Below are 26,992 nucleotides of genomic sequence, written 5' to 3'. Positions count from 1 at the left end.
TTTTTTAAATCTATTCTTTATATATAATGGCTAACATTTGCAAATCTCAAACTCCCAAATGTATCCCTTCCCACCCCTTTTCTCCCGGTAACCATAAGATTGTTTACTATGTCTACGAGTTTGTTTCTGTTTTGTGGATGAGTTCATTAGCGTTTGTATTCAGAAGTTCTGATGGTATAGGTCTGTCTTTAAAGAAAATGTAAATTAGTCTGAGCTGGTTAATAAGATGATGGTTTATTTGTCTTTAATTGGTTGTAAACGTCCCCGAATCCAAATGTTCTATCTACTATTGGCTAGTTGTGAGAGTCTGCCTAGGTCCACTCTTCAATAAAGTACAGCTCTCTGTGGGTGTAACCCAGGTTCTCTTTATGATGGAGGTAGTGAGGATGGGGCAAGATGTCAACTTGTTTAATTTCAGGTTGATGTGAAACCAACCCACTTCATTTCCAGAAGTCTTTAACTTAAACCAGTGTTTTCAGATGAACTACGTCCCAGGCCCTGTCCTCTCCCCTCCCCTCCCTTTTCCTGTCTCTCTCTCTTTCTCTCCCCTTCCCTTCATTAAATGATACGTTTATAGATGGTAATAACTATTTGTCCCGTGACATGAAAGCAGTGATTTTCAGTTTTCAATAAACATGTGCTATCTCCCTCTACTCGAATTCTTCAGCCCGAATGGTGACCTTACATGGATGATTGCTTAAAAGACTGTTGGTTTCTTCTCTAAACTCAAGACATGCTTGACCTAAATTGGAGCATCTGCAGATTGATACGTTGTTTTGTCTTGCATAGTTGTGCCCTTACAAGAGGGCTTTGCTTAAAATAATGGTGACACTAGAGGCTCTTTCTTTTAAGATGCCTATTCCCTCGAGGTAAAAAAACAAAAAAACAAAAAAACCTCTTTTGTCTCCCTAGCCCCTCCTGCAATCCTAGTTGGTGGTTTCTCTAGGCTTTCAAGCAGAAGAAAAGTAACGTTGGGAGCATCCTTAGCTGATGAGGTTTTTATATACTAAGTAGTAAAGTGTGTGTCTAAGCTACCGGAGCAAGAAAAACTGCACGAGAGTAGTTCTGGATTAACTGTGCCTCTGCTAGGTCTCCTGCTTTGTTTTTTTTTTTTTTTTTTTCCCTGTGTACACAAAGCATGCCTGACTTTTTAAAAGTACGTATTGCTGCAAGAAAGTTTATAGCAGTTTCTTTGGCAAGTTTTCAGTTTTAGGCTCCCACATATAGTTAATGGTCAGCCTATATTAATATTTTATAGAGTAAATGAGAAACTGGAAATTGATCATAAGCCATGATAATATTGAATCAGAAATGTAAGCAGCTTATAATTAGCATTTGTTAAAATCAAGGACATGGCTTGTTTGTATACAGTGACAAGGGAGAATCAGTAATAAATAGAAGTAAATGGAATAGCAAAAAACTCTTTTATTAACTAAAAACAGAATTAGTAATATCTTTGGTGATTAAGAATTTTTTCATTTGAGAATAACAGAATTTAGAACATGGGCTCTGAAGTCAGACTTACCCAGGTTCAGGTCCAGTTTTCACACACGTGAGCTGCATGACATGAATTACTTAACCTTCTAAAGCTTCCTGTTTCTCAATGTAAAGCAGAAATAACGTTACCCACATCATCAGATCGTCTTAAAGTCTGAGATGATGCAAAGCATTTAACAGAGTACTTAATGTAGAAGTGGTTTCATTAAATTATTTTAGGAAATACACTATTGGTTTAAATGAAAATTATATTGATATATATTATATATTCATTTATATATTATAATTTTTTGATTTTCGCTGTTCTTGAAAGAGCTCTCTTTTTGAATGATAATATCTTCTGTCTGGCTCTAGTTTCAAAATACGATGCATAATATAGTTTTAATAGACCCAGTAAAGTTTTTGCTACTAAAATGCTTTGGCTAGCTTATAGAAATAAGAACAATAGAGGTTTTTTTTTTTTTTTTTTAATGACATCTGGTAAAAACATGGGAAGTATCTTTGCTTACCAATTAAAGAGTGTACGAAAAACAGAATAAATAAAATCTCTTTAATTTATGCATTTTGTGTTCTCATAAATCATTTTCCTGTCAAAATTATCAGACTTTATTATTGCTGAATATTTTAAACATCATAATGGAATTTTGGTAGCATAAATCATAAGGCTTTCAGTAAGAACATTTGTGTACATACCTCAGCATTTTTCATAATCTTCAGTCTAGTCCTCAGTCTAGAAATAAATCCATGCAGACTGTAAATGTCAAACTATACTCTTAAATTTCAGTAACTCAGCAATCCACGCTGACCGCTGTGCTTACAAGGTAGTTATGGATTGTCAGACTATGTTTCCAAGACTTGTTCTTCGCAAAGATGAAGCTGTACAAGCTTGTGTTTTAATCTTGGGTATGATTTTAATACAAGCACCCTATCTATGGATTATATCTATTCACCTAATTTTTCTGTTTCCTGCAAGAAGAAAAAAAATCAGACCTAATAAATCTGGGAATAGCTTGTCCATGACATTAGAAAATAATTTATTTTTATATTATTTAATAAAAGCCTTACTCAGTATAGTTCATTTGTATATTAAGAGAGACAACTGTTTTGGATTCTGTGTGTAGTCCAGAGTGCTGGACCTAAATGAGAAGGGTTAGCATGAGGACTAAATTCCATCGAAGGGCATATGGCACTTAAAAAGATACCAAAGGCTCTATCCATGGCGATTTAGCTGAAGGAAGAATCACTACATATTTTTTGCTGCTTTATTTGTGTGGTGACAAACAGAAATTCATTCATTGAGTCTAACTTGGAATTAAGGATGAAGGATCCATTAATGAGATAAACACTGCCTTACCCATAGTTTTTATATCTTACGTTACTTTTTAAATGACTTTGCTTCATAGGTAACTTCCTCTATCATCTCACACTTAGGAATTTTACCTGTGAATCACTTTAATGACTTAAAGATGTGTGTGAGTACCACTTGAAAGTTCACAGTGTTATAAAGGATGTAAGTCAAGAAGTTATAATACGAATAACCAGTTCCCAAACCTAGAATTTGTGCAATACTTTCTATGAATCAGATTACTCTCATGAACCCTAAGAATGACCTTTTGATAATTGAAGACTTAGGAAAGGAAAGGGATCTAACATTTATTATCTACTATATGCCAGACATTGAGCCTGCTTTTTGATACATGTATGTTCCTTCTACGTACAGCAGTCTGATGAGGTGAGGGTTAACAGATGAGGAGCTCGAAGGCTCAGAGAGGTAAAGTCAGCTCACTCAAGCTACCCAGCTAGTGAATAGCAAAGCCAGAGTTAACCTACAAGGCCTTTACTCAAAACCTTGGAGACAGTGCCTTAAAATAATGGAGAGACACAATCAGATTTTAGATGAGCAATTTGGTAGATTATGACAACTTTAATGTCAAGGTATCTTAATGTCCACTGTATATTAGATTTCAATATATATTTGATTACATATAGCAATGACATTCTACTTTCATGACTATAGAAATTATTTTCTACTTTACATTATGAGTATTTTCTTGTGTCATTAAGTATTCTTTGATAGCATGATTTCTAATATTTTGTGTTACTGTTCCATCATTTATTGAGCCATTTCTCTATTGGACAGTTAGATTGTTTCAAAGTTTTAGTTATAGTAATAATCCAGTGAGTAGCTTTGTCCACAAACCTTTTATGTGCATATATGATATTTCTTCAGAATATATTTCTAACAGTGCATGAGAATGCCCATTCAGCCATATTCACCAATTATTGGGAAAGAGAAGATGAAATATTTTATTATCAAATAATTTCTTTGGTTATTAATGACTTCGGGTATTGTGAATTGCCTTTTATGTCCACCACCTATTTTTTCTATTGCTATGTCTACTTTCTCTCATGGATTTATAAGAACTCTTCACCTCAAGGACATTAAGCCTTTCTCCTCCCTGCTTTTAAAAAATAAAACAATAGTAAATAATAGTCATTGCATTAAGGAACTTCTGAGTGGATTTTAAGTAGAAGAATATCATGGTTCTGACTGCATTTTTAAATGCTTGGGAGGCTGTCACCCAAGATCAGGGAAGAAATGGTGGCAACCATGGCTATGACAGTAACAGATGGAAAGAAGTGAGAGAAGTGTTTGGACTTGATGTGTTTTAGAGGTAAAGTTAACAGGATTTGATGATGGATTGTGTGAAGAATGATGGGGGGAAGGAATCAAGACTAATTCCTAGATGTTTGGCTTGAGTAACTGGGTAGGTAGTGGTACCGTTTGTTGCTATGGAGGAAACGGGTAGAAGCAGGTTGTCCTTTATTTGAGATGCTTATTTAGACATTGATGTGATGATGTCACATGGACAGATGAGGTTAGCATTCAGTTGGATGTGATTTCATTGTCACTGGCAGACAGATGGTTTGAAAGCCATGTACCTGGATGAGATCACCAAGGAGAACGTGTAGAAAAAGAGAAAGGGGTTAGGAGCATTTAGAGGTTGACTAAGGAAGAGGAACCAGCAGAGGCAACTAAAGAGTAGCTTGTGAGTTGGAAGAAAAACTAGGAGAGTGTGATGACTGGAAAGTGAGGGAATTAAGTGTTTCCGCTTAATTAAAGGAGGGAGGATCAACTTTGTGGAAATCTTAGGAGAAGTCAAATAGAGTAAGAACAGGAAAGCGATTTGGGGATTTGGCAACCTGGAAATGATTGGTACCTTTGAGAAGAGCAGTTTCAGCCGAATGATGGGGCAGAAACCTGACAGGAGGGATTCAGGAAACAACAGAAGATACAAATATGTGAGCGAGGTTAAGAGGAGTGGGTTTTCATCTCTGAAGCTACGTGCACATTTAAGGACTCAAATGTTTACAAGACATTATTTAGATCACTTTTACTTCATGTGATGCATTAAAGCTCGCAGCATATAAAATAAAAACTAAATTTTTCAGAGCAGTGGACTAAGAAATAAAATAGGATTTTGTGAGAGAATGGATTTTCCCACTGCATTTGTCCAAGAACCTTCAACCACAAGTGTAGAAAATCTTTGGGACACTATCCCTGTCACTGTTTCCATTGTCATATTAGTTAAAGTAGAGCCATGTCATTTCTGTTTCCCTGCCCTTTGTCCTCATGATCTTCAACCTCTTTTTAGGACCCTTGAGATCTATACCTTAGCTTTTGGCCAGGAAATAACAAAACCTTTTTCTCCCTACCTATTCAGGCCTCCCTACTTATTTCAAAACTAGGAATTACTCAGGCAAAAGGACTTGTGATCTCCAAAAATGTTTAATGATAGAGTCTTGGGACCCATGGGTGACTAAAGACTGGGACAGGGAGCAATTCCTATTCTTCCTAACTAATGAATAGTCTGGAGTTTTGCCAGTCAATTCTCAGCCATAATGATCAGTAAAGTAACTTCCTAAATTCCAAGCAGCAATCTCAGGCTGGGGTCATATTTCAAATGTAGAAGATTGGATGGTGGGGGCGGAGGTGGTAAATTAAAGTAGGAGTCCTTTATTTCCTAAACCTTTGGCAAAGTGAGTGAGATATATATACATATATATATATTTTTTTTTTTTAACTTAAGGTGGGGGAAACATTTTGGAGACATTTGAGTAGATTAACAAATAGTATTTGTATACATGTAACTAAAACGGTAATTTATCAGGTAGGAGGCAGATGGGGGGAATAAAATGCCAACCTGCATCTACAGTTGGGTTGTATTGATGATGAAGTGGTATTTATTCAGGGCCAGCCTAGCTTGTCAGCAACACAAGAGCCATCGCAGCACATGACTCCCTGTGTAGCTGGAAGACAGTAATAAATTATCTCCTATGCAAACAGCACCAGCATAAAAGTAGAACAAACAGACCCTGCCTCCTGGATTCCTGAAGACTCTTACTCCCTTTCTTGTTTGACTCCGTTTTAAGCATGAAGCTCCTGACAGTATCCTACAGCCAGTAACAGTAAGATCGACTCTGGTTTGGGCAATTTTATTAGGATAAATAGGACATAGTTGTTGACAATCTCTATTTTGGGGTTACTGTAAAAATGTGAGTACTTTTTTTCTGTAACATGGCTAAGTGATTCACGTAAATCTTTGTTTTATCAATATTTCATGTGATCCTATGGAACGCAGGGCCACCCAGAGGAAAACTGGGAAAGTGTTACTCAAGGAGCTTGATCCTAAGAATCACTTGAGGTACATAATAAAATTATAGAGTCTTGGACCCAATCCTGGGCTGCTAAATGAGAACTTCTATCAAAGCCCCAGAAATATACACCCCAGCGTGATGTTCTTGTTGAGGTTTGTGTGAAGAGCAGGGAGCTGAGGGTGTAAGTCAGTAAAAGTCCCAGGACAGCACTGGGAAAGCCCAAAGGACTGGTTCATAGGAAAACAGATCAGTTAAAAAATGCCTCCCCAGAGCAGCGCTTTTCAGATTTCCATGTGCATTCTGATTGCCTGGGATTTGTGGGAGATGCAGACTCTGCTTCAGTCGGTCTGGGGTGTGGTCTGAGACGCTGCATTTCTAGCAAGAAGTCTGGTGTTGCTGATGCCGCTGGACTTGGGTTTAGCGAGATCGTAGCGCCATTATTTTAACTCAGAAGGATCTAAACCGGTTGGAGCTCAGCCATCATTTTTGAATGTCACCTGTTCCACAAGTATGGCCTTGAATAATGCGGATTCTGATGAATCCTAATCTTGTGCTTAGATAAAACCTGCCGTTTCTGTTTGAGCAACTCAGCTGGAAGCACCATGATAACTGTTACTGTGTGTGAAAATCACTTAGAAATGGTGTGTCTTCTTTCAGGGGTTTATAAATATTTTGGAGGAGGTGGGTTTATGTACATAATGAAAGAAAATATATATTTTAAAAGGAAAATTGTAAGGCTTCTTGTGCCAAAGCCTCCAGTCACTGTAGGTAAGATGTACATAGTTGTCCATTCTTGATTTCCTTTGAGACCATATCTTTTACAATTCATAATGGCAAAAAGATCAGTATCGAGGTTCTTCACAGATAACACCAATGATAATTTGAAATAATTTTTTCTATTGAATGCATGTTGTGTATAACAGGTCCAATTTTTTAAAACGTTCATTCCAAATATCTACTTCTGTGGGTGAATTAATTTTTATAAAATATCTGTATAAAGATTGTTATTATGACACTTGGACACTGAATTACAGTCACGAAAGCTGACAGTATGCATTTTGGAACACATGCTTCCAAAAGCTGTTGTATTTGAACATCATAAACTTCATTACCAAGTCAGTCCTGTAGATCCTCTGTATTCATCAGCAGTATATCCTGAGATCTTTGTGAATCCCCACATGCAGTTCCTTGTAACCAGAAAGTAGCCTCCTGAAATGTCTAATGAGAGTAGTAGCCACAGGAGTAGACAGCAAATCTCTCTGAGGTGTGGAAGCTGGTGACGGGCTGGGCCTGCCTGATGCCATGTGTGCTGTGTGCCCTCAGGGATCACATAGACCTTGAGACGCAGCTCAGCAGAATTACAGAGTACCTGCATTATGGGATACTTTAAGTGGCTGCTAAGTAGTCACAAATATCAAATTCACCAGTTTCAAACAACTACCATACATAAACATCAATATGGACATTAAAGAAAAAAAACAGGTACCTATATGCATTGCACTGTTTAACTCTCCATACTGGTTATTGGAGGAGACAGTACATGGCACACTTCATAAGGGACACGTTTCTATACTGCTTTAATGCTTTACCAGTGTCATGCCTGGTTTTGATGGCTTTGTAATCAGAAAAAAACTAATAGAATTCTTTATATCTCTTGAGTTCACATCATGGTGATTTTCACTGAGTAGAACAATGGACTGTCAGTTGATGATTATATATGGTTATCATACATATGCTATTATGTATATACTATGACAAAGGATTATGTAGCACAGGTTGATTTTGTGTATATGTCCCTCTAGTCATTTAGCAATTCTTGAGCAACAAGAATATGCCAAGTATTATGCTAAAGGTTAACATACGGTCTTCACTGTATTTTTTTAAGAAAGAGAGACACCCATGCCAGCAAAATGGTTCTTGTACTTAATAAAACTCAAAAATGCCAGCACATTTCCACAGATAGTGTGAGCCACGGGTCTGGAGACTCTGTGCTGGCGGGTCCCTTTCCCACAATTACTCATTTCTCCTCAGCTACCACTTAGAGTAAGCAGATCTGACCTCACAGCCCTAACACAAATCTCCCAGACTTCTACACCAGAATAAAGAGCATTCAGGGGGGAAAAAAAAGGAAGAAAGGGGAAAAAAAATGACTTGGATTTTTAGGGGGAGGGTATAGCTCAAGTGGTAGAGGTCCTGGGTTCAATCCCCAATGCCTCCTCTAAAAAATAAAATAAATAAACCTAATTACCTCCCCAACCATGAAAAAAAAAAGAGCATTCAGTAAACTCAGCTAAGTCCATCCTCAGAAACTCTGCTTGAATTTAATAATAATATTCATTAGAGAATAATAATAGAAAAGAGCAATTACTTCCTCCTGTTTTCCTAGTGGGTTATAGTAATATTCAGCAGGCATTCCTATATCCGATGAACAATAAAAGGAAAAGTATGTTTTACAAAGTCAATATTCAAATAAATATTTTAGGAAAAAAGAATGTTAAGATATTTGTTCCTTTCTAAACTATTATTAATAGTAGCAAAGATGCCTTCCTTTCTTGGTTTAGGGAAACAAAAAAGCAAAGTGTATTTTCAGTCATAACATGAAAAGTTTCCAACCTTTCTCAAAGCAAAGTGTTTATATCATTTGCATCTAAGAATAAGTATCTGTGGTAATATATCCTAAGACTGGACAAATTTGTGGCACAACTCCCCCAAAGCTGCACAGTTTGACACTAATATCAAATTGCCTATTGTTTCAGAACTGTACATTTCACAGCAGTATCACCAGTGATTTGAAAGCATTCGCAGACAAGTTCGGTTTTGATGTCCTCATCCTGTTGGCCAGCTACCTGTCAGAGGAGCAGCAGCCCAGACGACAGATCGCTGTGTACTCCGGGAATCTAGAACTGTGCAATCAGGTAAGGACCTCCTTGATCCGGCCCATCTCACTGCATCCCTGTCTGCTGGCTCTCAGAACATGTGGTAGAAAATGGGAATGGATTGGTGGTTTAAAGAAATTGGCCCAAAAGACAAAGTCCTAGAGTTTGAGTTTTAAGAAATGTTGGGGATATTTTGCACATTCAGATTGATTGATTGATTGACTAGTTTTCAGTGCTTTAATTCAGATTTTTAGTTTTTAGTTTTAATGCTATATTAATTAAATTAGTTTTCAGTGCTTTAACTTAGGTTTTTAGTTTTGACGCTGTGTTACCAAAAAATTATCTGAATGGAATTATCAGTGAGATAAATGTTGGCCCTTTTTTTTCAACTGAGGTGTAATTGACATATAACAATATTTTAATTTCAGGTGTACAACATAATGATTCTATATTTATATGTTTTGAAATGATCACCACAGTAAGTCTAGTCAACATCCATTACCATACATAATTACAATTTTTTGTTTGTTTAGGGGGGAGGTAATTAGGTCTATTTATTTATTATTAGTTAGGTTTTGTGTGTGTATGTGTGTGTTTTTTTAAACAGAATTACTGGGGATTGAACCCATGACCTTGTGCATGCTAAGCACACACTCTACCACCAAGCTATACCCTCCCTCCAATTTTTCTTCTTGTGATGAGACTACTCTCTACTCTCTTGGCAATTTTCAAACATGTAATACAGTATTAATTATACTCACCATGCTGTACCTTGTATCTCCATGACATTTATTTTATAAGCTTTGCCCCCCTTCACCCCACATAGGGGCTTTTGAAAGAGCCCAGTAACCACTTCTTGGCTGAATCCACAGAGAGATCGCATGGCTTTCACGCAGATAAAGGCAAGGCTTTCTCTGGGTGCTGTTTTCTTTGAGGACTGCTACCTGGTAATAACTAATAAAGTTAAGTCTCTGTCTAAGTGCCTGTTTGGTGCCGTGTTTAGTAACTGGTGCTTTAATCAAAGTTTTTTTTTTTTTTTTTTTTTTTTTTGACACAACCACCCTGACACTCTGGATATCCCTTGAGAAAAACATTTGTATATGTGTTTATTTTGTTTTAAAGTTAGTTTTTTTCCAGACACTAAAATTCTGACTGGGTCATCAGTCAGATCTTCTTGGCTGATAGATGCATCTTTTAACCCAAGATTTTGGAAATAATATAAGAAGTAGATAAAATTAGTGAATATAGGCACTGGCTATAGCAAACCCGGTGTACTTAATAACCAATATGACAGTATACATAATTCATTGTAATATGGATGACATGGACACAGAACGGTTTATCACTTGTCTTTCCTCACTAATGGATTAGACTCCTGGTCTACCCACAGGTGCCTAGAAGCAAAGTCTCAACTCCTTTCTTTTTGACATCCTCACTTTCTGTCCCCAAAGAGACCCGTCCTGGCTCTCTAGATGTACAAGTGTAGGTGCTCGAGCTTCTCGGTGCCCTCTCCAGTCCAAATAGGAACGAGCCCCCTTCTCCTGCTGCAGACACATTTGTACCCTCTCTTCTGACCCACATATACCTGTGCACTTCATCACCAGCCTGTACCTTTGTCAGTGCTTTGTTCTGCACTGGGTTTTAAAGCTGATTTTATCTTTGGTCACTGGCTTCCTAGGGACAGGACTTGGGTCTCCTAAGCCTCCAATATGGTGGTTTTCAATCACTTTTAAAATCAATTTTTTAAAATCAATTTAAACATTGATTAATCTGTAACAGACAAAGGTAGAAGAGTGGATGAAGCCATTATAAGCGCTTAAGGTGACTCCGCTCTGCCTCTCCCCTCTCCCCCCACCTCCGCAACCCTCCCCACCCATCGCCCAACGACATCTGTTTGAAATCTTGAGCGACACAAAGTCAAGGCTGCCTTAGAGGAATATTTCTTTGTCCATGTGATCACAGCCTCTGCAGCTCAACTGCTTGAGTTCAAAATGTCACTCTGTCACTTGTTAGCTATGTGTTGTTGGTCAGGTTATTTAACCTTCCTGTATCTCTATTTCCTCGTTGGCAAAATGGGGATAAAAAGTTCCTACCTTATAGAGTTACTGTGAGGATTAAAGGAGATACTGCACGTAAAACTCTTAGAACTGTGCAGGGCCTATGAAGGCACTGAATAAATGTTAATCACTTTTATTATTACTATCTGTGTGAGCGCTGTAGTTGTTGCTATTGTTGTTGTTGTTCTTGTTAGCTCCACTGATCCTATGGGGCCATTTCAAATGTGCAAAATATCCTCAACATGTCCTAAGAAATCACAGAGCTGCAGCCTAGTTTTGGCCCCACACTGACTGACTCATCTCCCTGCCTTCCAAGGCAGTTTTGCCTGTTCTGGGCTCTGTGTTGATGCTCCCTGGGGCAGGAGGAGACAGCGGGGGCCTGAGTGCTGTTGAGAAAGCTCTGCCCTGGTAGCTGCTTTCTCTTCCCTACTTTCTCCTTTGCCTTCTGAGGCTTTCAGAGGTTAAATCAGGTCCTGGCTGCCTGCTAACTACCAGAACCTTTCTTCTGCCTCATTTTCCCTCATGCCAATACTTTTCCCCTAGTTTTTTCAGCAATCAGCATTATCTCTGCTTTTTGCAAAGTTGAATTTTGCTCCTGTTAGAAGATGGTATTAAGTTACACTGAAGAAAGGATGTAAGTGGTCTTACCTCTCTTTACCTATAACTTTCTGGAGTCAGCAAAACCAAGCAGCTGGATTTTGGGTCCAATGAAAAGACAATTTGATGGGATTAGAGATGGAGTTGGTGGTGTATTAAGTGGGACTTTCCATGTTTTACTTTCTGCAGTTCTCAGTTCTCTGTCTTCTTTCAAGACAGATGAATGCAGATTAATTTTACATTACAAAAAATTAAGAAAGACAAGTTGCAAAGAGCAAAGAGGGCCTGAGTGCTCACACAAATCCCTGTGCCTCCCTGACAGATTTGCTGTGAGCTGGAAGAGTGCCAGAGCCCTTGCCTTGAGCTGGAGCCCTTTGAATGCGGCTGTGACGAGATCCTGGTGTACCAGCAGGAGAACCCTGCGGTGACTTGTGATCAGGTGGTTCTCCTGGTCAAGGAAGTCATCAATAGGAGGTGTCCAGAGATGGCCTCCAACAGCCGGACATCCTCCACGGAGGCGGTGGCAGGCAGCGCCCCACTCTCCCAGGGGTCTTCTGGAATTGTGGAGTTATATGGTTCTGACATAGAGCCACAGCCCAGCTCTGTGAATTTCATGGAAAACCCTCCAGATCTCAACGATTCTAACCAGGCCCAGGTGGATGTCAACACAGACCTCGTTAGCCCAGACAGTGGGTTGGCCACCATTAGGAGCAGCCGCTCATCCAAGGAGAGCTCAGTTTTTCTCAGCGATGACAGTCCAGTGGGAGAAGGTGCTGGGCCTCACCACAGCCTCCTCCCAGGGTTTGACTCTTACAGCCCTATCCCTGAAGGGCCAGTAGCAGAGGAGCATGCCCGGTCTGGAGAACACAGTGAATCCTTTGACCTTTTCAACTTTGACCACACACCCATGGTTTCTGGGCAGTCCCAACCATCTTCCCATTCTGCCGACTACTCCCCCACAGATGACTTCTTCCCCAACAGCGATTCATCCGAAGGACATCTCCCCACGGGACCTAAAGGACTCAATGGGATAGGGATGGATGTATCGAATTATTCATCCAGTTCTCTTTTGTCAGGGGCTGGCAAAGATAGCCTTGTGGAATTTGATGAGGAGTTTGTCCAGAGACAAGAAAGTCCCAGGGATAACTCTGAAAGAAATTTGACCCTGACGGGTTTTGTGGGAGATGAATCTCCTTCACCAGAAAGTCTGAAAAACATTGGAAAGAGGGTCCCACCAACACCTATGAATAGCTTTGTAGAAAGTTCGCCATCCACTGAAGAACCAACTCTACTCTATACAGAAGACGTGACCCCCAAAACCGTCAACCCAGGACCACCTCCCACACGGGCACGGTGCAGCAGCTGGTGGGGTGGTTTGGAAATTGACTCTAAAAATATTGCTGATGCATGGAGCTCCAGTGAACAGGAATCTGTTTTCCAGAGCCCTGAATCATGGAAAGATCGTAAGCCAAGCCCAGTTGATAGAAGAGCCTCAGATTCTATATTTCAACCAAAGAGTCTCGACTTCCCAAAGTCAAGTCCCTGGGAGTCAGAATTTGGTCAGCCTGGGCTGGGCAGCAATCCTGTTCAAGACCAAAATGAGGAAAACTTGCAGTTTGAGAACGTGTCCCCTGAGAAATCGCATTTGCCAAGCACTTGTCCTCAGGGAACAAACCACCTGATAGAAGACTTTGCTGCTTTGTGGCATTCTGATCGCTCTCCCACCGCGATGCCTGAGCCGTGGGGAAATCCCACGGAGGATGGGGAACCTGCAGCTGCATCATCGTTCCCAGCCTGGAGCGCATTTGGTAAAGAAGATGATGCTGAAGCTTTGAAAAACACCTGGACGCTGCACCCAACGAGTGGTGAGGCACCTTCGGCAAGGGACCCGAAGGAGTGGGCCATGGCCAAAAGCGGGTTTTCTTTCTCTTCGGAAGACCTGGTGGACCGTTCACCCAGTGGGGCAAATAATGAAGCAGTTCCAGAAATCTGGGGCAAGAAGGACCACGACTCCAGAGACGATGTCCTTATATCTGGAAATCCCAGGCCTGATGTGGATCATGCATGGAATAGTTCTCAGCCCACCAAGGAAGATCAGAATGGTTCAGTGGATCCAGACAATAGAGGGAAGATGTATGAAAATGTAGATTCCTGGAAACTTTTTGAGCAGAGTCACAAGAAAGGAGGGTCTGACGTCCTAGCACCTTGGGAAGATTCCTTCTTGTCATATAAATGTTCTGACTACAGTGCATCCAACATAGGGGGAGACTCGGTGCCATCCCCTTTAGACACCAACTACTCCACCTCTGACTCCTATACTTCACCAACGTTTGCTGGAGACGAAAAAGAAACCAAAAGCAGGGGCCTTTTCGAGTCACGAGATGCTGGCTCTACCCCAGGGGACCCTGAAATGCCCCCTCAATCGCAGCAGCAGCCACCTAGAAATCGAATCATTTCAGGTCCTGGAAACCTGGACATGTGGGCTTCACCTCACTCAGATGATAGCTCTGAGATAAATGCCACTCACAGCCCAGATAAAGACTCCCTCAAGGCAGAGCCCACGGATGAGAAGACCATCTCTACGGAGGAGGACTTTGGGGAAAGCAGCCAGTCCAGTTACGACGACCCCAGCATGATGCAGCTGTACAATGAAACCAACCGACAGCTCACACTTCTGCACAGCACCACCAACTCCCGGCAGGCAGCCCCCGACAGTCTCGACTTGTGGAACAGAGTGATTCTGGAGGACACGCAGTCCACTGCCACCATCTCGGACATGGATAACGACTTGGACTGGGACGACTGTAGTGCGGGGGTGGCGATCAGCGGTGAAGGTCAGGCACAAGGGTACCTGGCTGAAGGTAGTGAGCCCGAAACCCGATTTTCAGTGAGACAGGTAGAACCATGGGGCATAGAGTATCCGGAAGCAAGTCAGGTAGATTGGGAACTCCCTGCCTCTTCTGAGCACAGCTCAGACACTGCTCCCCATGAATATCACATGCTGAATGAGAAAAGCGGGCAGCTAATTGCGAATAGCATTTGGGATTCCGTCATGAGAGATAATGCCATGTCGTCATTAATGTTACCAGGCCCATCGTCTGTTACAGACTCAGAACAAAGCAAATCGCCTCCTGAAAGTTCCAGCCCACTAGAAGAAATTAAGGACAGTCCCATCCCGGATATGCTGGAAGTCTCTGGAGCCAGAGAGTCAGAAACACTTGGTCCCGACAAGCAGGACACGTGCACAGGAACCCCGCCAAGTGACACCGCAGTTTTGGTGACCAGGCTTGAGAATCCAGGTCCCTGGAGAGATTCTGGCTATGGACTAAAGGAAAGTGAGAAGGACACAAATGGAGCTGCCAATAGGGAGCGCCCCAGTGAGGAGGAGCTGATGGACGGAGCCTTGGGGACTGAAAAAGGGCAAAGTGACCAGGAGTGCTCTTCCCCAGCTGCATCTGTGCATCAAGTCATCTGCGATGAGTCAGGCAAAATCAGCCCTCTTTCAGTCACTTCCAGTCCTCAGACCGAGGAACCCCAGGAGGCATTAGAGTACGAGAAGGGGTCTTACGCTCCAGACCCCTGTGATGTGCAGACAGAGGTGTCCACAGATCACCCACAGGCAAAAGAGATCAATGAAAAGCACCTCATAAGTCTCAGAAATTCAGAGGGAACTACTGAAATTTCAGGTAGACCAAATTTCACCAAAAATGTATCTCTACCTGAAATGGATCTGGAGAAAACTGAAGAATGTAACATTCTGGAGCCCGAGAGAATGAACCCAGAGCCACCTCATGAATGTCCCCAGAGCCTTGATGTTCAGGATGTCCCCAAAGACAGTGATGTGCAGATCAGTTGCACAGGTCATGAGATAACTAAGAATCTTGAAGTTGAGAATACTGAAAACAGCCTTTCAGGAGCTGATACATCAGGAAATTATGACAGAGATAGTGTTTCTAGTGAGTTTACACATTCAAGTGCATCCAGTCCTGACCGAGATGATTCTTCAGCTGCATTGCCTTCCTGGGACCAAGGACCCAATTCTGGGCATCAGGAGGAGGATCACGATGATTGGAATACACAGGATCACCAAGAATCTGAACTAATGACTACTGATGGTCAAGCAGAAGTAATTTCCGAAATCAAGGGCTTGGAGAAAAACAGAATGGACAGGTTTGAAAAGAGCTTAGATCCCAAGGTTCCTAAATATTTAGAGATTTGGAGTGACTCAGTAGACGCTGATTCCTTTTCCTCTTTATCCAGCCCTGAGACAGGCAAATATTCTGAATATTCAGATGGGTATCAGGAAGGAAATCTCGTGGTTAGCCATCAAGAGAAAAAGGAATATGATACTCCCGAAACTGAGCAGCGGGAGGATGCCAAGTTCACGTCAACCAGCTCGGGTTCTGATGATGATCGCGGAGGTGATGAAGACCCAGTGGAGAAAGAGATGCATTCAGCCACTTGCCAAGTTGCTCAGAGTGAACCCAGAGCATGGGATTCATCGGATGGCTCTAATAAATTCTTGGACACAGCTAATCCTGAGCCTGAGGAATTTTCTGCTTACACAGGGAGTTCAGAACCAGCCGAGAATGAGAACAAGTCAGACCCATTCTGTGACAATCCACAAAGCAGTCCTGATCGCTGGAATTTCTCACCACCAAAGGAGACTGAAGTGCAGGTTACAGCAGTGGATAAGGAGATGAGATCTTCCCCAGAAGGAGAAAGTACAGAAGATGTCATATGGCAAATCTCTCCCACAACTGAACCAAAGAATGAAAACGATTCTGAGTCGGAAAGGCTTGGCTTCTCAGCTGACAGCACTGAATGGTGGAATGCCTCTCCACAGGGAGGCCGACCAGTTGAGAGTGCATGTGAAGGGGAAGTATCGCGCTCAAGTGGGGTGTTAGAGATGGGTCCCTGGGGAGCAGCCATTCAGGGTGATACTGAACCCCTGGAAGTGCCGCGTACCGATCCTTTCGGTGATGAACATCAGTCACCCTTTCTGGATAGTAACGGGGAGAAAGCCCATGAGCATCTTTGGAATATTCAGCCAAGGCAGCCAGACCCAGAAGCTGGGCAGCTTAGCCAGCTTGTAATATTGAACCACATGATAGAAAATGGTTCCAGAGAGCAGACCTTCATGTCTGCTGCTGATGACAAACTCGCTTCTGAAATACCTACCCAAGAGCAGTGTCCGAACACAGCGCTGTCCGTCTGGGACCGGCCAGGCCCTGCATTTACTCACACCGATGAAAATGGATGCTTTGTGTCTGACGCGTCAATGACTGAGTGTCAAGAAACAAACTGGTGGGAAGAAGAAAAATCACACCCCAGTGAAATGACAAATTTAAGCATTGCCTCTGAAGATTTCCCTGCCGTCAGTTCCTCCACCCAGTTGATGAAGAAGTCAGGCTCCGAGTGGGATGACTCTGCCCCTGGTGAGGGCCCCCAAGGGACGTTTGTTCCAGACATTTTACACGGCAGCTTCCAAGAGGGCGGGCAGCTGGCTTCAGCTTCACCTGACTTGTGGGTGGGTGTTAAGCAGCCCTTCAGTGTGAACACAGATGGTGAGAATCCTGATATTCTGACTCACTGTGACCATGACAGCAGTTCCCAGGCTTCCGACAGCCCTGATGTGTGCCATGATCATGAAGCAAAGCAGGAGACTAGGCAGCCCACCAGGGCTGGGCTGGGACCTGAAGGAGGGGAAGCCAGCGCGTTGTGTCTCACCGAGCCAGAGGCAGAAGAGGAGCCCGATCAGGAGCCCGGGCAGGAGCTTGTCCTGTACCGTTCACAACCGTATTCTGAAAATGCAATTCCGCTGCCTCCCGTCAGCGAGCCAGCAAACACAGATGACTCATCTCAGCCTGCCTCTCACAGAGGTTCTCCGGAACCTGCCGAAATAAATGGTGAAGACAGTACTAGCGAGCCAGCAAACACAGATGACTCATCTCAGCCTGCCTCTCACAGAGGTTCTCTGGAACCTGCCGAAATAAATGGTGAAGACAGTACTAGCGAGCCAGCAAACACAGATGACTCATCTCAGCCTGCCTCTCACAGAGGTTCTCCGGAACCTGCCGAAATAAATGGTGAAGACAGTACTAGTTTAAAAGCATCTGAAAAAGGAGCCGACCCAGGCACAGCAGCAGTTTTGGAACCTGATGACAGAACAGTCCCAATGATTGAAAACGTGGGAGCCGGTATCTGTGTGACTCCCCAAGAGCCAGCTCTGGACGGCAGCAGCTCTTGGGTATCAGAAGGCTTTTCTCCTGAGAGTCAGACAGACACAGGGGCCCTGCTGGACCACGAGCAACCTTTTGCTACTGAGAATCCTGCCACAGTTCCTGACGCTTTGCTAGCCTCGGACACTTGTCTGGATGTAAGCGAAGCTGCCTTTGACCACAGTTTCAGCGATGCCTCAGGTCTCAACACATCCACGGGAACAATAGATGACATGAGTAAACTGACATTATCAGAAGGCAATCCTGAAACGCCATTTGACGGGGATGCAGGGAGGCATGACATCTGTTCATCTGAAGCCTCGTGGGGGGATTTTGAATATGATGTCGTGGGTCAAAATATTGATGAAGATTTAATGAAAGAGCCTGAACACTTTGTCTATGGCGGTGACCCTCCCTTGGAAGAAGATGCTCTGAAGCAAGAGCTGGCACCTTACACACCTCCCTTTGATCTGACCTATCTCACAGAACCGACTCCTGATGTCAAAGCCACAAAGGAAGCTGGGACTCCAGAGGATGAGTCTCTGGGGAGTGAAGCAGCAGAGATCTTGCTTTCTGCCCTTCCTGATCGAAGAAGGAAGGAAAACCATGCTGAGACCAAAAGTGGACAGGCCAGACACCAGCTGGTTGTCCTGCATATTCATGAGGACCCTGAGTCAGTTTCTCTGCCTGTAGGAGTGGACACCAGCATGGAGTTGTCTCCGTCAAACATTGACTGGGAAGTAGAAACAGATCATTCAGATTCACCAGCAGGTGGAGACAGAGGACCGCCAAATGGTAAGAAACACTTTGTTTCTCACCCCCAAGAAAAGGCTGCTTTCATTCAATTAATGCATTTGTAAAACACACCCTTCCTATTAGTGTGGGTCAAGAGGAACTAACTACGTTTGTAGTGGGTGCCTAGCCGAGTCCTGAAATAAAGCAATAATATCTGCCACTTATATAATAACTACCCTTGAGAGTGCATGAGAAAATCAAACAGCTCTACAAAAGGAACATATTTTTTAAACTCTCTCTTTAGATAGATCATTTGCAAAGATCACAAATCACAGAACGTGTTAATTAAGCCTTGTTCTCCCCTTCTCACCTTCGTCGTCCACTTCTAGGTGCCAACAAGGGAATATTAGAGTTGGAAGAAGAAAAAATAATTCCTACCAAAGAGCCTGAGCAGATAAAATCAGAATACAGGGGAGAACGGTACCCGGAGAAGAAGGAAGATCAGCATGCGTTGCACATGGATTACATACTTGTACACCATGAAGAAAATTCACCCTCAGAGCCAGAGGCCCATGAAGCCAGAGAAAGCACATCAGAATTAGAAGAATTTCCCATAGATTCCGAAGAAACGAGGCTGCCAAGAACTCGGTTAGCAAGCTTCCCAGACACATGTGAGCCTTCTTCCTTAGATGAAAGAAACCATCTTTCTGCAGAAAGATTGTCTTCCAGAGATGAGAAGAGCTCATCCTTTGCAAGCCCTGGGCGGGACCAGAGTTGGATGGTCCTGGGCCCTAGAGAGGTTGTTGATGCATCTTTGGAAACCAGGGACAGGGGGCCTGGATGGTCTGGTGAGGCTGTGGAGCCAGGCTCTGACCACGGCATGGGCAAGGGCCCCCAAGCACAGGTTCTGAAGGCAACGAAGTCTCTAGAATCTTTAGCACTAGAGGAAGCCTCCGGTCTGTGCAGCCAATCCCAGAAAAGCAAGAGCCGAGGCCGGGCTGGCCCCGAGGCAGTTATGTTGCGGGCTGTCACCCGTGACAATGAATGGGAAATGCTTTCATCACAGCCTTCTCAGAAACGCACAATCCCTGAAATAGAAATGGAGGAGGAGACAGAGTTTCTTGAGCCCAGAACGAGGAAACCAAGACCAAATGGGTAAGCAGAAAGCTAGATTTTTTTTTTCCTGAAAACTATTTTATTAGAAACTGGAGAAATGCTGAGGGGTAATGGAATATGAACAATACCTGGGTGATAGAAGCTTTGCTTTTATTTATCGCAGAGCATACATTAGTAAAAGCAACTGCTAGGTAAGCATCACGAAAATGATGTTTTATGTACATTTTCAGCCAGAGAGGCCCCTTCAATTTCCACCCGGAGTCTTGTATTTACCCTCCTGATACTTTCTCCACCTGCTCTATACCTGTGTTACTCTCAAACAGGCCGGTGGAACCGGAGCGGGGCGGGCACTCACGCTGATTTATAGTGCACGGCACTTTGTACACATTATCTTATTCAGTCCTTACAACAGCCCTCAAGCGGTAAGTATGATGATCTGCATTTTTCACATACAGGAGTTGAGGCTCAGAAAGGTTCTGTAACTTGCCTGAAATTTAGTAACCAGAGTGAACACTCTGGGATTCAGCGTTTTCCACCTCCAAAGCCTATACTTCTACAGCAGACACACTGCCTGGCATACAGAAAAGGCGGTTCCGGTTCTATGTAAGCATCTCACTTACTAATAAAGGATAGGGAGATGCCACAGTAGGCTTAAAATCTTACTGCGAAACATTCATTCCTTAAGAGGCTGAAAAATTGGCAAATAACCATCAAACTGTTTAGCTGATAGTAACACCCCTAAATTAGGCCCACCAAAGCGTGGGTCCTTGCCTGCCAGCTGGAGAGAATTCACAGCTGAGGCAGAGGGACAGAGCGAAACTGCTTTTATTTCTCAAAAGAGGAAAAGGACAGAAAGTGCTTGAGCAGGGAGAAGGGAAGGAAAGCACTTGAACAAGGAAGAGGGGAGCAGGGGGCCGTCAGCTCAGACTGGCAGTCAGGGCAGCTGCAACCTGGGTCGGGCCACGTGGGCTTTTATGAGAGGCCTCTGCCATCATGTCCTCCTTCCGGGTGTGATGGAAGCAGTCAGTCCTTGTTTGAGCTTTTCAGTCCTTGTATGGGCTTTTCTGGTTGTTATCATGGTGATCGTCGGCTGACATGGTGCTGGTGGGTGTGTCATTGGGTGTGCGAATACATTACAATGAGCGTATAATGAGACTCAAGGTCTACCCGGAGTCAAATCCTCCACCATCTTGGATAGGGTCTGTTCTAACCACTTCTTGTTTCATCTATGCAGCTGCCTCCTGAGACTTGGGTAAGAGTAATTGCTTTCTATTTGAGGGAGGGGCAGGGGTATAATCTTGGGGGCAACAGCCTTGGTAACAAAAAGGAAAGTTGTTTTAATCAGAATGCCTGCAATCTGGTGGACCCAGCTCCCCTCCTAAAAAAAAATAACCCATCTCCAAAGTTTCTGTTCAGCCATGAAAGCTTTAAAGGGAAATGAAGGAATAATCTCAGTTAATTGTTGAGATAGGTGGTCAGAATCACATCCCCCAGTGTCTGCAGGCTTGCCCTGACCAACTGCTTGAGCCTGCTCTTCTAGGACTCAGGGAGGCCCGGGAGACTTCAGCTTTTCTATAAGCAAGAGGTGGGGGTGGGTGTGGGGGCGGCCCACAGGGCCCTGCTCCCTTTCAAAACCAGTCACCCACTCATTCATTCATTCATTCATTCACCCTTTGGTTTTTGAGAATCTGCTCTGTGCCCAGTTTCCAGGTAGCCAGTGGATGTCATCCCCGCCCTCAAGCTTCCAGGCCCTGCTAAAACTGTTTAGGGTTGTTCATGTCTCTTCACTTGCCCTGATAAAGCCCTCCTACTCCCAGGGACAAAAGGGCAAATTGTGAAAAGTAACTTCAGTAAAGGTGAAAATCACATTTCTGCCTTAAAATCTAGCGAAGGAAAGATACCTTTTCCTACTACATTTTGGGGGCATAAAGGATTATACACATCACGTACCCACTGCAAGTCAAGACAGCTGGATTCCAGCCTGGCTCTACCACTGCCCGTGATGTATAACAGGGTTAACCCTAGGCTTAAGTTTCCTCATCTGTAAAAATAAGCAGGTTGGGCTGGAGGGTCTCAAGCCTTCCTTCAGTATCAAAGCCTGCGACCATAATTTGTGTGTAAATACAAAGTGTCCAGGAGAGCTTTAGCATTGACAAATTGGTCTTCTGCAGGAACAGAGAAATCAGAACAGCAGGGGTGTATCGAAGGTTAGTGCCGTAAGGAGTTAAAAGCTGCTGCAGTATTCGAGCGCAGCTTCATCAGTCCAGACATTTCCAGTTGGCCTAATCTTTCTTTCTTCCTGTCAAGCTATTTCCTTCCAGAGAGACCTCAGATCCGCTATCAGAGGGAGGGTAGCAGATGGATCCCAGCAGCCCTGCTGGCATTGTTGTAGATTGAGCTCAGAAGGCAGGCAGCCTTGAGTTGGCTGCGCTGTGATTTGGCTTCGTGTCTGCATTGTGCACATGCCCCTGAAATCCAACAGATGATGGTGTTCCATTGTGCCACTCGCCCCTTCTAATGAGATTTCTTTGCTCGGCCCTTTCTGCTCAGCTCCTGCAGGAATGAAAATTTTCTCACCGTTGGGGGAAGGAACAGGTTTTTTCCTGCTGGCATTTGTATCACCTTTTGCATAAATAATTTACTCTGAATGTATTTGAAAACTCCCCTCCGTGCTAGATTTTGGAAGGCTGCAGATTAATCCCAAACAGTGGTTTTCTAAGTGGGGCCCTAAAACCAGTAGGCCCCAGCATCACCTGGACACTTGTTAGAAACGCACAGTGCCTGCCCCACCCACCCTAGACCTCCTGAGGCAAGCACTGGGGTGGGGCTCAGCCAGCTGTGTGTCAGCACCTTTTCCAGGGGATTCTGACACACAGTAAAGTTTGAGAATCATTGGTCTAAAGCTTACTTGCCGTCTCTCTAGGAGTTTACAGTTTACTAAGGAAGTTAAACATGAGTGATAAGGTAGAAAATTGCATGATATTTAAATCATGAGAGTTGATGACCACCATCAGTTTAAATATAAATAGCTACCAGTTATGGGCACTTGCCCTGGGCCAGATACTGAGCACTGTATGCGCACTATCCCCCTGTTACCATGGCAACAGTAGGAGGTAAGACACCAGGGAGGAAACTCAGAAAAATTGAATCACTTACTCTGGTTTATCATTAGAAGTGGAGAAGCTGGGATTTGAATCTGAGCCTCTCTGAGTCTGGAGTAGGTGTCAGTGCGCGTCAGTTAAGAGAGCAGCTTCTGTGCAAGACACTGCTGTGCAGGAGGAACGAGGGGTGACTCAGCCAGCAGCGTCGAGAGGCCCAGTGCCCAGGGCCTGGGACACTTTAAGAAGCCCATGAGAAGCTTTGGATTTCTTTTAAAATCAAGAGAACAAATGCTTAAATTGTTGTGTGGATTTTTCTCCAGTGTGGATTATATTTCTTGCTGCCAATGCAGATGTAAAACAAATTCTTAGTTAGGTTTCTTTTTTCTCTTAAATGAAGGAAGGAGCCCATGAAGGCAAAGTGCCCAAAGCCCATGAAAGTCATACTGTGACCCTGAGAAAAGCCATTCGAGCTAGGCATTAGATGAAGGTCATGGTCGGGAAAGGTGAAGAAGAGGGTGAGAGGCCAGCCAAGTTAAACTGGGGAGAAAAAGATGAAGGACATCCTGGAGACAGGAAGGCAGTCACAGGAGCAACATGATAAAATAGCCATCTTTCCCCAACCAAAAACCTGGAACCGTCTTCTGACATGTTATTTGATCATAGGACCAAAATCAAGACTGTCCTGGGGGAAAAAAAAATTAAAACATGGTCTTCAAAAGTAAAAGTAGGCTGACAGCAGGTGCAATATGTCACACCAGCTACAAATTGGCTTCTTGCCCTCACGTCACCGAGTCACACCCTCAGCCGTCGCACTGATCTGAGAGCAGTAAGGCATATTTTCAAAATCTGAGGGAGCAGTAGAAAGATGCCTTTCCTCCTCCTCCTCCACCTACTGACTCTGGCTAACAAAACTTGTTATGAGTGCGGGGAGGTGAACCAGCTCCCCTGAGACCTTCACTGTGTTCCAGTTCCCTAGCATCAGTCTTCCCAGAGGCTTTTACCAGCACCATGGTCATCCTGCAGTGTAGACCCACCAGCGAAGGATCACACACCAGTTCCCCAGTGATCAGTGCATATGCCTGGTCTTTCCTCTGTGGTCACAGAGAACATCTGCAGAGTAACCTGCGGCATATGCACACTTTTCTGAAAACAACCATTTGTACGTTTGTTTTAAAGAAAGCATGGTTGCAAGAATGTCATGTGAAGAAAGGGTACTTAGAAAGGGTATTAGTCAGTGTTCTCCAGAGACAGAGAACCAATAGGAGCAATACATGTATATGTATGAGAGAGGGAGAAGGGAAGGAGGAAGGAAGGAGAAATTGTTTCAAGGAATTGGAATTGGCTCACAAAATTTTAGGGACTGGCAAGTATGAATTTTGTAGGACAGGCCAGCAGGCTAGAAACTCAGGCAAGAGTCATTGCAATCTTGAGTCAGAGTCTGCAGGGCAGCAGGCTGGAAACTTAGGCAGAGCCTCTGTGTTGCAGACTTGAGGAGAGTTCCTTCCTGTTCAGGAAAATTCAGACTTTGCTTGTAAGGCCTTCAGCTGATTGGATGAGGCCCACTCACATTCCCAGAGGTAATCTGCCTTACTCAAAGCCTGCTGATCTCAGTGCTAATCACATCTAAAAAAATACCTTCACAGCAACATCTAGACTGGTTGACCAAATAAGTGGGCACTAGAGCCTAGCCAAATTGACCCGTAATATTATCAGAGGTTATATGCAGAAATGAACTACATGCTAAGAACATGGGCCATTAACATAGTAAATTTATTGACTGAATTATCTTTTAAAATGAGAGGACTGATAGAAAAATATTGGCTTTCTGTAGGTGTGGGCAAACATATAGCTGTGTGGGGTGATGAAAGGAAATAATTTCCAAGAGGACTAAGAAGAGTGACAATCCTTGTCCCATCTTTTGTAGGAAACATGCAGCAGGGGGGGAGGAATGGGGGAGGGGGATGGACAAGGGCGGGGAGGGGAGCTGTGGTCACGTGGACTCTTGAAGCAGGTATTTAGAAGTGACCTGATGTATTTGTGGAGCTGTAGCTTGCCTTGTAGTTCTGCAGGGTGAGTTATTTGCTACTTCCTCAAGCAAAAATGACCTTCAAACGCACTGTATTTCACATTCCACATGACCTGCTTCTTACGGTGATCTCTGTGCATTCTTTTTTCTAAACTAGTAATTTCTGGCCTTTTTTCTCCTGTCTGACAAAAACTATGGAGAAGAATTTGTCTTTCTCTCTGTGACTCTATTGGAAGATCTTATGTTTTTCATGAGACCTTCTGAAATCAGCTCATTCCGTGTGTGACTTCTGGGTGAGGAGTTAGTACCTTGGGTCCTACACCCATGTGAACATTGAGAGTGAAAAACAGGTGAAGAAATAATCTGTTGATGCTTGCTTTCGAGGCCGGGTAATGATATGTTTGGGCTCTCAGAAGAACCAGACCCTTTGAGCACTTACTCCCCCCTCTCTGGTCTTGGTGTTTGAATGGGCTCTCTCCCAGTTCCAAACATTTGCCCTTTCTCCAAAGTAAACTGATGCTCTGTAAACAACAGCCTTCCCTTGTTTACGGACTGTTTTTGGCTTTGCCCTGAACCAAACGTGGAGGACCGAACTTGGCACTGGCTCTGTTCATTTATTTTTGTAAGTATATTTTATTATTTGGTGTGTTCCAGTTGGTGACTTGGTAGGGATAATTAAGTATCATTAAAAGTCCTTTAGATTGGCACTTTAATTCAGGTTTTAGTCTCCTCTTTTTAAAGAAAAATCATTTTATTTTGATGTCTCCCCCCACCTCCACCAGACACCCACCCCTGCCAGTTCTGCAGTCTGGCCAGCCCTATCCAGAGCAGACTTCCAACAAGTGTCAGCAGATAGACAAATGTATTATTTTCTTTGATCCACTCAATTGCTATTTGAGATAGACACGGCCAGTTTTATTATCTCAATTTCATAGACAAGCAAACTGACTCGATAAGTGAGCTGTTTAATGTCATCCAGAAATAAGAAGGTGATAAAGTTAGGACTTAAGTCTTCTCCTGTCTGGTCCAGTGCTTGTCAGTAAGACACAGAGGCCAAAACAATTTTATTCCTAATGATTCCTATTATCCCATGGAAAGGTACATCAAATTTAATAGCCCAACTTCCCAAAGAGATATTTTGAGATTAGTGAGTCAGAACTCGCCTCTGACTCTTCACACTGTTATGTGACTTACTGAGCTCTTTTCACACTAGAACACGTATTTCCCACCTCAGCAAACACATGACTACCGCCGGGTCAGGGCACTGCTCCCCGCCGGTGATGTGTGGGGCCAACTCTCGTGGCTGCGGCCAGAGGGAGGCAAGAGAATCAGACCCCTCAATGTACATTTTAAGTTTTCCAAATATTTATAGATGTGGTATTTTGTGGTGAGGGATTTTTTACTGAGAGAAAGCCCCAAGCACCAAGACGAGGTGGGGCCATTTGGCGGTCTGGTGGGAGGAACGCCCGCAGAGGAGCCCTGTTGTGTTGTGTTGGCTTCTAGGTTGAGGAAAAATCCGAGGTACTTCTCCAGCTGCAATGGAAAAACTCAGGTCAGAAAAAGGAGTTCCATGTAAATTGATGGCATTTGAGGAAGACAAGAATTCATGGCTTTCAAAAGCAAGATGTATTCATGGATCAGGGACCCAGCAGGAAAGAGACTCCACATTCAAATAAGGATCACTGGAGAAATATAAGGAATATTAATAATTAGTAAAGGGAGTATTTACAAAGAGGGAGGTAACATGTAAGGAACGAATAGTGTGGTAGCCCAGGAATAGTAACAGAACAACTGTTATTATTCCAAGGCCTCTGGGGCGAGGGGAGGCAGTGATTCCCAGAACGCAGAAAGGACAATCCTGCAAGGGACATCGTGACCTACTGTTGAGGGACACTGCCACCTGGAGGCATTCTCACAGGGAGGGAGCCAGGAGAGAGCATATCCTCTGATCTCCCACCAGGGGCCCTCATTGGTCAAAACCAAGGGGAATTTAGAGGGTGAGGGAGCCCCCTGGAGCAGAGAGCAAGGTGGAGAAAGTAGGAAATCAGACCTGATTTTTTTTTTTTTTTTTTGGCTTTCCTCTGTATTTTGTGTTTCTTTTCCTTTC

General features: G+C 43.4%; 1 protein-coding gene across 7 annotated transcripts in view; it reads left to right on the top strand.

Annotated features, from left to right (window-relative positions):
- PRUNE2 (prune homolog 2 with BCH domain) overlaps positions 1-26,992 on the top strand; it is a 233,525-nt gene that overhangs the window by 143,343 nt on the left and 63,190 nt on the right. For all 7 annotated transcript variants that reach the window (XM_045515150.2, XM_074361730.1, XM_074361731.1 and 4 more), the window contains 3 exons: positions 8,913-9,071; positions 12,009-18,702; positions 19,032-19,797. In XM_045515150.2, the coding sequence (XP_045371106.2) occupies positions 8,913-9,071; positions 12,009-18,702; positions 19,032-19,797 (7,619 nt within the window). The remainder of the gene's footprint in view (positions 1-8,912; positions 9,072-12,008; positions 18,703-19,031; positions 19,798-26,992) is intronic.

Source organism: Camelus bactrianus, chromosome 4, assembly GCF_048773025.1.
Source record: "Camelus bactrianus isolate YW-2024 breed Bactrian camel chromosome 4, ASM4877302v1, whole genome shotgun sequence".
In the NCBI taxonomy this organism is placed as follows: domain Eukaryota; kingdom Metazoa; phylum Chordata; class Mammalia; order Artiodactyla; family Camelidae; genus Camelus; species Camelus bactrianus.
This window is presented reverse-complemented; position numbering and strand designations above follow the sequence as displayed.